Raw genomic sequence first — 12,990 nt, 5'->3', positions numbered from 1 at the left:
CGCCTGAGTTCAGGAGTTTGTGACCAGCCTGACCAACATGGAAAAACCCTGTCTCTACTAAAAATACAAAAATTAGCTGGGCGTGGTGGCATATGCCTATGATCTCAGCTATTTAGGAGGCTGAGGCAGGAGAATTGCTTAGACCCAGGAGGCAGAGGTTGCGATGAGCCAGGATCGAGCCATTGCACTCCAGCCTAGGCAACAAGAGTGAAACACTGTCTCAAAAAAAAGAAAAACAAGACTTGCTTGAAGTTTTACACAGTACTTCCATTTATGACTTATTGGCCAAAATTTGATCTTAATGATCATACTTAGCTGTAAGGAAGGATGGGAAATAGATTTTTCATTCTGGGCAGTATATCCACTTAAAAATCTCAGTTCCTGCCAGGCACGGTGGCTCATGCTTGTAATCACAGCACTTTGGAAGGCCAAGGCAGGCAGATCACCTGAGGTCAGGAGTTTGAGACCATTCTGGCCAAGATGGTGAAACCCCGTCTCTACTAAAAATACAAAAAGTAGCCAGGTGCCTGTAATCTCAGCTACTCAGAAGGCTGAGGCAGGAGAATCGCTTGAACCTGGGAGGCAGAGGTTGCCATAAGCAGAGATCACGCCACTGCACTCCAGCCTGGGCGACAGAATAAGACTCCGTCTCAAAAAAAAAAAATCTCGGGTTTTTTTTTTTTTTTTTTGAGGAAAAATGAATAATTGGTAGGCAACTGGTAATCTTTCAGGATGTAGTAACACACAGTTTTGTATTACTCTGTCCCTTGTTTTATGCGTTTCTGTTTTGCTAAGCATTGATACAGTTCCTGTAAACACAAATTGTTCAACTGATTTGATGGTTTTAATTATAGGTAATTAAAGCATATCAAAATAGAGAAAATAATACATTGAACCCCATTGTCCTGTTCTAATATGTTGTCAATTCTTGGTGGATCTTGCTTAATTTGTATCCACTCCAGGCTCCCCATCCTGATTACCTTGGAGTTAATTTCAGACGTCTCATTTTGTCTATAAGTATTTATTTTTATATATATGAGTTCATTCATTTTTTTCTCTGTAAATAGCATTGTCACTGTTGTCTTTTCCCACAGACATGGCTCTTTGGTTACGAACTCACTGATACTATCATGGTCTTCTGTGATGACAAAATCATCTTTATGGCCAGCAAGAAAAAAGTGGAGTTCTTGAAACAGATTGCCAATACTAAGGGCAACGAGAATGCTAATGGAGCCCCTGCCATCACCCTGCTAATACGAGAAAAGGTCAGGATTAATAAAGAAAGTGTCATAAATGTGAAAGAACCTTTAAAAGTGATGAACAGAAATGCCTTGTAGTAGTTTGAAAGAATCCACGGGGGAAATTATACGTGGCTGTGGTTGTAATTACAAAGTTCTGTCTTGTCTTCACTGTTAGGAAGAAAATAATTCAATAATCCTGTCAGTTCTGCAGCAGAACAAATGGGCTGTGAAATTCTGGTGAACACTGACTTTAGGTCTTCATTCTTGGGGACACTGTCAGTCATTTCCAATTTTTATCAAATGTGATCTTTTTTGTCATACTGCCCACCTAACATAGGATGTTTTCTCAGAATATTGTTCACTTACGTATTTGAGTTTCTTAACTGTTCCTGAAGGAAAAGAATAGTTGTGTCGGGTGTGGTGGCAGGCACCTGTAGTTCCAGCTACTCAAGAGGCTGAGGTGGGAGGATTGCTTGAGCCCAGGTGTTTTAGACCAGCTTTGGCAACGTGAGACTCTTTCTCTTTAAAAAAAGGAATAGTCCGGTCAATTTAGGGCAGCACTTTCACCTGAGTATATAAAAATATCCAAAGAAATGTTTTGCTCACTTTTGGTGTGTTATAATCTTCCTTAAAGATGGGAAGGCATCTTACAAGTGGGCCAGGTATGGTGGCTCACACCTGTAATCCCAACACTTTGGGAGGCTGAGTTGGGCAGATCACTTGTGCCCAGGAGTTCCAGATTAGCCTGGCAACATGACAAAATCCCATCTCTATAAAAAATACAAAAATTATCTAGGAAAGCTGGGTGCAGTGGCTGATGCCTGTAATCCCAGCACTTTGGGAGACTGAGGTGCATGGATCACTTGAGGTCAGAAATTCAAGACCAGCCTGGGCAAGGTAGCAGAACCCCATCTTAACCAAAAACATGAAAAATTAGCTGGACATAGTGTCACATGCCTGTAATCCCAGCTACTCGGGAGGCTGAGGCATGAGAATCACTTGAATGTGGGTGGCTAAAGTTGCATGAGTTGCACGACTGCACTCCAGCCTGGCGACAGAGCAATACTCCATCTCAAAAAAAAATTACCCAGGCATGGTGTCATGAACCTGTAGTCCCAGCTACTTGGGAGGCTGAGGCAGGAGGATTACTTGAACCTGGAAGTTCGAGGTTGCAGTGAGCTGTGATCACACCACTGGGCTCTAGCCTGGGTAGTAAAGCAAGACCCTGTCTCTTTAAAAATAAAATAAAATAAAAAGTAGGTGGGGATGGGAGGAGAATTTATGTTTTCCATAATTTAGAATATTCCCCTGCCTGTTACAAGTAAAACATGTCTAATTATAAAGCTAATTAACAGACCCCTTTTATGCCACTGACAGAATGAAAGTAATAAGAGCAGCTTTGACAAAATGATTGAAGCCATTAAAGAAAGCAAGAATGGCAAGAAGATTGGAGTGTTCAGCAAAGACAAATTCCCTGGAGAGTTCATGAAGAGCTGGAATGACAGCCTTAACAAAGAAGGCTTTGACAAAGTAAGAATACTACTGGAAAGTAGCAAATCAAGAGTTGAGAAGACAGAAATATGGGCTTCCATAACAGATAGTGCAGGATGTTTGTTCTGGGAAAACTGTGTTTTTCGCATTTTATCCCCTTTGGCTGAGCAGTGTGCCAGTTTTACTTTTCAGCCAGTAGATGAGACATTCAGGAGATAGTCTGGCCACTTCAGAGTTGGAAACAAAATATCTTTTAAAAAAAAAATTTTCTTTTGTTTCTATGTGTTTCTTCCATCTGCCTTTACAAAAACTTCTAAAGGGGGCAATTTACATTTTAAATGGTACATTAGCTTAACACCTCTTGTAATACACACAATGACCTGGCAGAGAGCTATTCCAAATGTTTATTCAGTTGAAGAAGAGAATATTTGAATATTCTGCAAACTAGTGATGAATAGTTTGTTAAATAACAGAAATATCACTGGTAATATTCAAATTGGAGAGATGCATTACTTTTGTAATTCTGTATTTGCATATTAGAAACTCTTGTCACTTTGACTACAGATAGATATCAGTGCAGTTGTGGCATATACCATCGCTGTAAAGGAGGATGGGGAACTCAACCTAATGAAGAAGGCAGCCAGCATCACTTCTGAAGTCTTCAACAAATTCTTCAAGGAAAGAGTCATGGAAATAGTTGATGCAGATGAGGTAAATGGAGATGGGAGGGTCTTTTTACTGTTTTAATGAAGCAGTGATAAATCTATCTTGCAAATTTGTTGGTGTGTTCTTCAGCTTCCTTTGAAATTAAGAGTTTGACACTTAAGTTGGTGGTAATTATTATCATCTCCCTTTCAAAATAATGGTAAGCCTGCATTGTGTTTTCTTGAGGTGACCCATTGTTTTACTTGAGAATCCTTGGAATAGCTTTCCTACATTTTGTTCTCCAAATTTGCTCTGCCTCCATTATCTGGTGCATAAATCATTTCATAAGACTTTTTTTTTTTTTTTTTACATTGAATGTCACTCTGTCACCTAGGCTGGAGTGAAGTGGTACCATCTCAGCTCACTGCAGCCTCCATCACCCAGGTTCAAGTGATTCTCTGCCTCAGCCTCCTGAGTAGCTGGGATTACAGGTGTGCACCACCACACCTGGCTAATTTTTTGTATTTTTAGTAGAGATGGGGTTTCACCATGTTGATCAGGCTGGTCTTAAACTCCTGACCTTGTGGTTTGCCCGCCTCGGCCTCCCAAAGTGCTGGGATTACAGGCATGAGCCACCATGCCCGGCCAAGATTTTTTTGTATCCTGATAACAGGATACATTTTGTCTTCAAATCATAGTGTCCACACTACCCTCTTTACTACCCTGTAGTGTTACTTTATTTCTGGATGTTCTTATAGAAAGTTCGACACAGCAAACTGGCTGAATCTGTGGAAAAGGCCATTGAAGAGAAAAAATACCTTGCTGGGGCAGACCCTTCTACTGTGGAAATGTGTTACCCTCCTATCATTCAGAGTGGTGGCAACTATAATCTCAAGTTCAGTGTGGTGAGGTAAGTGTGAAGACTTCATAATATAGCATTTTGACTTTAGCTTATTTTTTATTTTTTTAAAATTCGTACGAATTATTTAGGTACATTGAAATTTGGCTACACGTACATAATGTATAGTGTCACCAAGTCATTAGGTGTCCATCACCCAGGTGCAATACATTTTTGTTAAGTATAGTCACGCTACTCTACTGTTAGACATTAAATTTATTCCTGCTATCTTATTTTATCTTTGTACCTCTTAACCCACTTCTCTTCATCCTTGCCTGCCCACGCCCCACACTTACCCTTACCAGTCTCTGTACCTATTTTTTCACTGTCTCCATGTAATCCAATTTTTTAGTTCCCACAGACAAGTGAGAACATTCAGTATTTGTCCTTTTGTGTCTGTTATTTCACTTAAGACTAATTACAACTCACAATTCATAGAGGACCAATAGATAAGTGACTCCTCACAACCATAATGTTAGACTATAATGGATACAATTCAGTGTATCTTTTGCATTTTTAGAATGCAGTACTCACTTTCTCTCTGAATTTTTATCCTAAAAGTTATAGTCACTAACTTTTACTCCAGAGACTTTATAAACTGGTTTATTAAAAAAACACAAAAACGTTTAGATCCTTACTCAGCCACAACTTTGAGATACGGCAGGGAAAAGTAGTGATTACTGATACCGTATGCCATTGATACCAAGGACTTTGCTAGTTTTGGTAATGAAATGTTTTCTTTCTTTGTTGGTCTCTAGTGACAAGAATCATATGCATTTTGGGGCTATCACTTGTGCCATGGGTATTCGTTTCAAGTCTTACTGCTCCAACCTTGTTCGCACTTTGATGGTTGATCCTTCTCAGGAAGTTCAAGAGAATTACAACTTTTTACTCCAGCTTCAAGAGGAGCTGCTAAAGGAATTAAGACATGGTGAGGTGCCTTAGAAAAGGAGGCTTGGAAGTTAGGTAACAAAAATATAATTAGCCAGGAGCTGTGGCTCACACATGTAATCCCAACACTGGGAGGCTGAGGCTGGAGAGTTGCTTGAATCCAGGAGTTTGAGACCAGCCTGAGCAACACAATGAGGCCCCCATCTCTATAACAAATTTAAAATGAAAAAATTAGTTGGGCATGGTGGTGCATGCCTGTGGTCCCAGCTATTGAGGAGGCTGAGGTGGGGGAGGATCACTGGAGCCTGAGGCGTCAAGGCTGCAGTGAGTTGTGATTATACCTTGGCAGTGAGCCATGATTGTGCCACTGCACTCCAGCCTGGGCAATAGAGTTGAGACCCTTTCTCAAACAAAAAAAAATTACATTAGTGTTATGTTTATGTCTCCGAGACTGTCATATTAAAAACAGAGTAAGATTTACAAATGTTGAATCATGCTAGCATGTAGGTCTTGAATCTGCTTTTCCTTCAAGCATGAATGGTCATTGTAGTTTACATTGATGTTTATAGAAACCTCTTTGACTTGTTAGGCCTTTTATGTCCAGATCTTCACAAAATATCTTGGCCTTATTACTATTCTTTAGTTTTAGAAAGTTCTGAAAATTTGTGTCTCTGCCAACAAGATGTGTTATTTTAATCCTACATCAAAATGATATGAAGGATACTTAGTTTCAAGACACCATTCTTCCACAGTGTCTCTAAGTCGGTCTTAAGAAGTCCTTTTGGAAATCATAACCATAGATAGTTTAATGAAGATAAAGATCCCTCTGAGGCCACGATATCTAGACTACTTTTTAGTTTGACATAAACCATTCATAGTCTAGATCCTGAAAAATTAAGGCCACAGCCCTCATAACAGTAATTCACCCATTTAGTGATAAATGGAACGGGCCCACCACAAGGATCTGTTTTTGAAAATGTATAATAACTTTAATGTGATACCATTTATCAACTCTTAAGGTATTTCCTTAAGACCAACTGGTATTCCACTGTCCTGGATAAGTGATTTTTCAAATGGTATGATTAAGAAAGGGTCCAGGTGCAGTGATTCACACCTATATTCCCAGCACTTTGGGAGGCCAAGGTGGGGAGGATTGCCTGAGCCCAGTTTGAGACCAGCCTGGGCAACATGGCAGACCGTGTCTCTACAAAAAATAAAAAATTAGCTGGGCATAGTGGTGTATGCCTATAGTCCCGGTTACTTGGGAGGCTGAAGTGGAAGGATCACTTGAGCCTGGAAGGTCAGGGCTGCAATGAGCTGTGATCATGTCATTGTACTCCAGCCTGGATGACAGAGTGAGACCTTGTCTCGGAAAAAAAAAAAGGGAGTGGACTGTTTAGTTCACACTTTGAGAAACACTGCTTTAGGGGACATAAATTTTGATTTTAAAATGTTACTGAGTTTTTTTCTAAAAGATACTTAAATATCTCCTTTCTGTCTTGTTATTAGGTGTGAAGATATGTGATGTATATAATGCTGTCATGGACGTGGTTAAAAAGCAGAAGCCAGAACTGCTGAACAAAATTACCAAAAACTTAGGGTATGCCGTGATGTGTATTATCACTCTTGAGTCAGTTTTCAATTAGACTGTCAGTGATTCAACCAACATTTACAGACTTGCAAACTTAACTATGTGCCAGGCACATGATGTTATCAGAGAAAGTGAGACAGATTTAAATTCTCCCAAGTAAGAGAGATTTTTCCAGACCAGTGTGGTGTTGCAGCCCATAGGTATTCCAGGATCTAATTACAGGTGTTAGGAAATATTATTAATACATACTATATTTCCTCCATGAACATTTGCAACTTAATACTCTGAGATGTCCTAATATTTTAAGGTTTTATTTATTTATTGAGAGGGTCTCTCTCTGTTTAGGCTGGAGCTCAGTGGCGCAGTCGTGGCTCACTGCAGCCTAGACCTCCCAGGCACCAGCGATCCTCCCATCTCAGCATTCGCTCCCCCACCCCCCCAGCCCCCAGTAACTGGGACCACAGATATGTACCACCACATCCGGCTCATTTTTTTATTTTTTGTAGAAACGGGCTTGCTCTATTGCCCAGGCTGGTCTTGAACTTCTGGGCTCAAGCAGTCCTCCCACCTTGATCTCCCAAAGTGCTGTGATTACAGGTGTGAGTCACCATGCCTCGTTGATTTTTTTTTTTTTTTTAATTCAATCCAGTGTATTTCTCAAATGTATTTTATCACTGAACACTTAGAAATACCTAATAATGTGTTGTGGAACAAAGGACATTTTGGGAAACAAAGCTGTAGGCACCCTCTTTAGATGAAAGCTAGTCTGTGGTATATAGTTTCTGGACTTCTCTCATAGACCAGAGGAAATTTATTGACCTATATACCAAGTCTTAGGAATCTGGTTACCAATGTTCCACTAAAAATTGCCCCTACTGTCTTTGTAATGTAATCTCTGTATTGTTTATTGGAACTCCTCTGACTTGATTTTATGGTAGAAGGTTAAAGTTTAAATGTGGGCAAATTAGCTAAAATTTTAAAAGGCTTGATATAATAAATGTCACACAAGATAATTAGGAAATTATTTTTCACCATGGGATTATACAGCATATTTAGAGGCCAAGACTGTCCTTTAATCCTCTTTTCTAACTGACTAATCAGCAGGGGTAAATCATTTCAAAAATGTTTGCCTGCCTTATCGTGAAAGTTGAAATGAATATGTTATACTTGATCCATGTTAGAGATCTTTTAGGCTTTTGCTGATGTTGATCTGTTTCTTTTCAGATTTGGGATGGGAATTGAATTCCGTGAAGGCTCCCTAGTAATCAATAGTAAAAATCAATACAAACTGAAGAAAGGTAAGTTTCACGTACAATGGGAAAATACTTTTGTGAATTATTTCCTTTAGCTTTATCTTTTGTTTTGTATATGTCTTACACCTCTCCTCCTCATCACCGCCACAGACTGATCCTTGTTTTGTTGTTTTAGGAATGGTTTTCAGCATCAATTTAGGATTCTCAGACCTGACTAATAAGGAGGGGAAAAAGCCGGAAGAGAAAACCTATGCCCTGTTCATTGGTGACACAGTGCTTGTGGATGAGGTGTGTATTGCCTCTTAAACATTTGAGTGTTCATGAAGTAACTTTTGAGGCATGTTTTGTGGACCCTGTGGTTTTTTTTCCCTTGCTTTGTTAAATGCTAGCTAAGGGGAAGAATCCATGTGACAGCCTACCATAATACAGCTAGGAATCGAGACTGTAGTCCAGGTATAGGGAATAATTTAAACCATTAAATCATATTGTCATATTGTGGCTTGAACTTTGATAATGATAATATCAGAACTGATACTAATAATGAAACTGATTACTCTTTTTTTCTTTTTAATAACAGCTTTATTGAGATACAATTTACATACCATACAATTCATCCATTCAACATGTAAAATTTTAGTGATTTTCAGTATATTCACATTTGTGTAACCATCACTACAATCTAATTTGAGAACATTTTCATCACCTCAGGAAAAAACCCTAAACCTATTAGCAGTCACTCCCCATCCCTCTTCCCTTCTCTCACTGATCCTCCAGGCCTAGGCAATGACTAAACTGTGTTCTCTTTCTAAGGATTTGCTAAATCAGGGCAGTATAAATTTAGTCATACCCTATATGGTCTTTTGTGACTGGCTTCTTTCCATCAGCAGGAACTGATTTTTAATAATAATAAGCACAAATACTTCAGTGTTTTTATCATAAGCTAAGCAGTTTACATTAATTCATTGAAACAGTACCTTGTGAAGTAGATACTCTTCTTACCTCCATTTACGGATAAATTGAAGGCACAGACAAGTTTAAGTAATTTGCCAAATGTCACTGAGCTAAAAAGCCACTGAGCCAGGTTTCAAATCAAATCTGTATTAATGATTACCTAGTGTTGCCTCCCATATTGTAGCTCCTGGCCAGGTGCAGTAGCTCATACCTGTAATCCCCGCACTTTTGGAGGCCGAGGTGGGTGGATCACCTAAGATCAGGAGTTTGAGACCAGCCTGACCAACATGGTGAATCCCCAGCTCTACTAAAAATACAAAAATTAGCCAGGTATGGTGGTTGCGCACCTGTAATCCCAGCTGCTCAGGAAGCTGAGGCAGGAGAATTGCTTGAACCTGGGAAGCAGAGGTTGCAGTGAACTGAGATCACACCACTGCATTCCAGCCTGGGTGACAAGAGCAAAACTCTGTCTCAAAACAAAAACAAACAAACAAAAAAGACAAAAAAAATAGCTCCTGACAAGAGGTTAGAAGGATAAAAACTATATTCATTGTCAAACATTTTAGTGTCCAAAAGATTCAAAGCATTGCCCAGCCATATACTAGGTTAGAAAATGAAATTGCCTCTTAAATTATGTGCCTTCATTCTCCTTTTAATTCTAGGATGGCCCTGCTACTGTGCTCACTTCTGTGAAGAAAAAAGTGAAGAATGTGGGGATTTTCCTAAAGGTAGGACGAAGATAGACGAATAGTATAGGATGTTTAGGTTATAAAGAAGTTAAATAACATTGGCTAAAACAATTAAAATTTTAGTTTTTGGCCGTGCGCAGTGGCTCATGCCTGTAATCCCAGCACTTTGGGAGGCCAAGGTGGGCGGATAACCTGAGGTCGAGTTTGAGACCACCCTGGCCAACATGAAGAAACCCTGTCTCTACTAAAAACACAAAAAAATTAGGCAGGCATTGTGGCTGTTGCCTATGATCCCAGCTACTTGGGAGGCTGAGGCAAGACAATTGCTGGAACCTGGGAGTCAGAGATTGCAGTGAGCCAAGATTGCACCATTGCACTCCAGCTTAGGTGACAGAGCAGGACTCTGTCTAAAAAAAAAAAAAATTTCATTCTTTGATTTTGACTTTTTCCATAGAATGAAGATGAGGAAGAAGAAGAGGAGGAGAAAGATGAGGCAGAGGACCTTTTGGGAAGAGGTTCTCGAGCAGCATTACTTACAGAAAGAACAAGAGTAAGTTTACTGTTTTAAATTACATTTATCTTATAGCTATCATATGGCTCACATGTTGTGATAAATTGGATTTTCCATTCACCAGAATGAAATGACTGCAGAAGAGAAGCGAAGAGCACATCAGAAAGAACTAGCAGCTCAACTCAATGAAGAAGCAAAGAGGCGATTGACTGAACAAAAGGGAGAACAGCAGATTCAGAAGTAAGAGTTTGCATTGAGCAGTGAGATTATCTGAAAGTTCTGTGTGACTACAAAAATTTCTCAGTTTTTTTTTTAATCTCACTCCAGAGCTCGCAAATCTAATGTGTCCTATAAAAACCCATCTCTGATGCCTAAGGAACCACATATTCGGGAAATGAAGATCTACATCGATAAGAAATATGAGACTGTAATAATGCCTGTGTTTGGCATTGCAACACCTTTTCACATTGCCACTATCAAGGTACTAACATTGAATGCATCAGGTTTTATCCAAACCATTTCTTAAAATAGGAATTGTATTTGCCATAAATAATCTGCATTGATCACGTCTCCCACAATAGGCTCCTTCAGACTCTGTTCAGTTTACTGACTTTCCTCTTACCCTGTCATTCTCTTTCCTCTTCCAGTTTTTTTCACTTAGTAGAAAGTTGAACTAGTCTAGAAACATGATTTGCCCATCTTTCTTTCAAGTTTACTTAAGCATTATTTAATTTGTAGTTGTTTTCATGGTACAAGGTAGTTTGAGAATTCAGAGATTTTTTTGGGGGGTAAAAAATATTCATTTTTAAAAAGATGAATTATGTAAGTTTATTAGATTGAGATTAAGGTTAAGTGCAGTCAATTTGTAACTCCTAACTTAATTTTAACATCTCTATAACTACTAGTCTCTATTTAGGAAAGAAATCTGTTTACTATTTATGCTTTTCCTTTGAACAGAATATAAGTATGTCCGTGGAAGGAGATTATACTTACTTGCGAATCAACTTTTATTGCCCAGGCAGTGCTCTGGGCAGGAATGAAGGCAACATCTTTCCTAACCCTGAAGCGACTTTTGTCAAGGAAATGTGAGTCCCCACAAAAATAGTTATGCCCAGACCCATCCTGTCTGGAGTGGTACTCAGAAGCATTTCATTCTCTGCTGAATTTTTCCCTACCTAGTAAATGGCAAAGCCTTCCTTATTGATACTTGTTTCACATTGCCTTCTTGACTTTGTACTATTTTCAGATGGTCAATATTTTATTATTTTTTATTTATTTATTTATTTTTGAGACGGAGTTTCACTCTTGTTACCCAGGCTGGAGTGCAATGGCGCGATCTTGGCTCACTGCAACCTCCGCCTCCTGGGTTTAGGAAATTCTCCTGCCTCAGCCTCCTGAGTAGCCGGGATTACAGGCACGCGCCACCATGCCCAGCTAATTATTTGTATTTTTAGTAGAGACGGGGTTTCATCATGTTGACCAGGATGGTCTCGATCTCTTGACCTCGTGATCCACCGGCCTCAGCCTCCCACAGTGCTGGGATTACAGGCTTAAGCCACTGCGCCCGGCCGAATATTTTAAATTTATTAAACATATTTTGAGCCTGGGTAATGTAGTTGAGACCTTGTCTCTACTTAAAAAAAAAAACTTGGCTGGGCACAGTGGTTCATGCCTGTAATCCCAGAACTTTGTGAGGCCAAGGCGGGTGGATCACAAGGTTGGAAGTTTGAGACCAGCCTGGCCAATATGGTGAAACCCCATCTCTACTAAAAATACATAAATTAGCTGGATGTGGTGGCAGGTGTTGGCAATCCCAGCTACTCAGGAGGCTGAGGCAGAAGAATTTCTTGAACCCAGGAGGCAAGGTTGCAGTGAGCCAAGATCACGCCACTGTATTCCAGCCTGGGCAACAGAGCGAGACTCCGTTCCAAAAAAAAAAAAAAAATGATCCAGGTGTGGTAGTGTGCACCCGTCATCCCAGATACTCTGGTGGCTGAGGTGGGATCCCTTGAGCCTGGGAGGTCGAGGCTGCAGTGAGCCGTGATGTTGCCACTGTATTCTAGCCTGAGCAACAGAGCAAGACCTTGTCTCAAAAAAATAGTAATCATGAAAATAAGTGTTAATAAACCTATTTTGCATTAGAAGCCTCAAATAAGAAAATTGGTGCCACATTGGATTCTACAATTTCATGGCGTGAAATGGAATAATTTGGAGATGTTAGGCCAGATTTGAAAAATGAAAATGTGATTTCTCCCACTTCAGTGGACTAGGCGTTTGTAACATTTTTTATTTAAGAAAAAGAAAGGGAATGGGCATGCATGGTGGCTCACACCTGTAATCCTAGCACTTTGGGAGGCAGAGGCAGGCAGATCACATGAGGCCAGGAGTTTGAGACCAACCTGGTCAAGATGGCAAAACTCTGTATTTGCTAAAAATAACAAAAATTAGCTGGGCATGGTGGCATGCACCTGTAATCCTGGCTACTTGGGAGGCTGACATGGGAGGATGGCTTGAACCCAGGAGGCAGAGGTTGCAGTGAGCTGAGATTGGGCGTGGTGACAGAGCCAGACCCTGTCTCCAAAAAAAAAAAAAAAAAATAGAGATTAAGATGCTTATAAGATAAAGTAATCAGTACAGTTTCCCTGGCCTGAAAAAGAAATGTCGATAAATGCTGATGCTTTTCGACAGTACATACCGAGCTTCAAATATTAAGGCACCTGGGGAGCAGACAGTACCAGCCTTGAACCTTCAGAATGCTTTCCGAATTATAAAAGAAGTACAGAAACGTTACAAAACTCGAGAAGCTGAAGAGAAAGAGAAGGAGGTGAG

General features: G+C 39.9%; 1 protein-coding gene across 1 annotated transcript in view; it reads left to right on the top strand.

The window, feature by feature from the left end:
- Positions 1-12,990, top strand: part of SUPT16H (SPT16 homolog, facilitates chromatin remodeling subunit) — a 35,694-nt gene that overhangs the window by 13,312 nt on the left and 9,392 nt on the right. The window contains exons 3-16 of the mRNA XM_002753769.7: positions 1,095-1,265; positions 2,619-2,771; positions 3,297-3,443; positions 4,136-4,287; positions 5,034-5,206; positions 6,676-6,766; positions 7,982-8,055; positions 8,186-8,298; positions 9,624-9,689; positions 10,105-10,200; positions 10,286-10,401; positions 10,489-10,642; positions 11,119-11,246; positions 12,850-12,985. Of these exons, the coding sequence (XP_002753815.1) occupies positions 1,095-1,265; positions 2,619-2,771; positions 3,297-3,443; positions 4,136-4,287; positions 5,034-5,206; positions 6,676-6,766; positions 7,982-8,055; positions 8,186-8,298; positions 9,624-9,689; positions 10,105-10,200; positions 10,286-10,401; positions 10,489-10,642; positions 11,119-11,246; positions 12,850-12,985 (1,770 nt within the window). The remainder of the gene's footprint in view (positions 1-1,094; positions 1,266-2,618; positions 2,772-3,296; positions 3,444-4,135; positions 4,288-5,033; positions 5,207-6,675; positions 6,767-7,981; positions 8,056-8,185; positions 8,299-9,623; positions 9,690-10,104; positions 10,201-10,285; positions 10,402-10,488; positions 10,643-11,118; positions 11,247-12,849; positions 12,986-12,990) is intronic.

Source organism: Callithrix jacchus, chromosome 8 (assembly GCF_049354715.1).
Source record: "Callithrix jacchus isolate 240 chromosome 8, calJac240_pri, whole genome shotgun sequence".
In the NCBI taxonomy this organism is placed as follows: domain Eukaryota; kingdom Metazoa; phylum Chordata; class Mammalia; order Primates; family Cebidae; genus Callithrix; species Callithrix jacchus.
The sequence above is the reverse complement of the archived record's forward strand: the minus strand, read 5'-3'. Positions and strand labels throughout refer to the sequence as shown.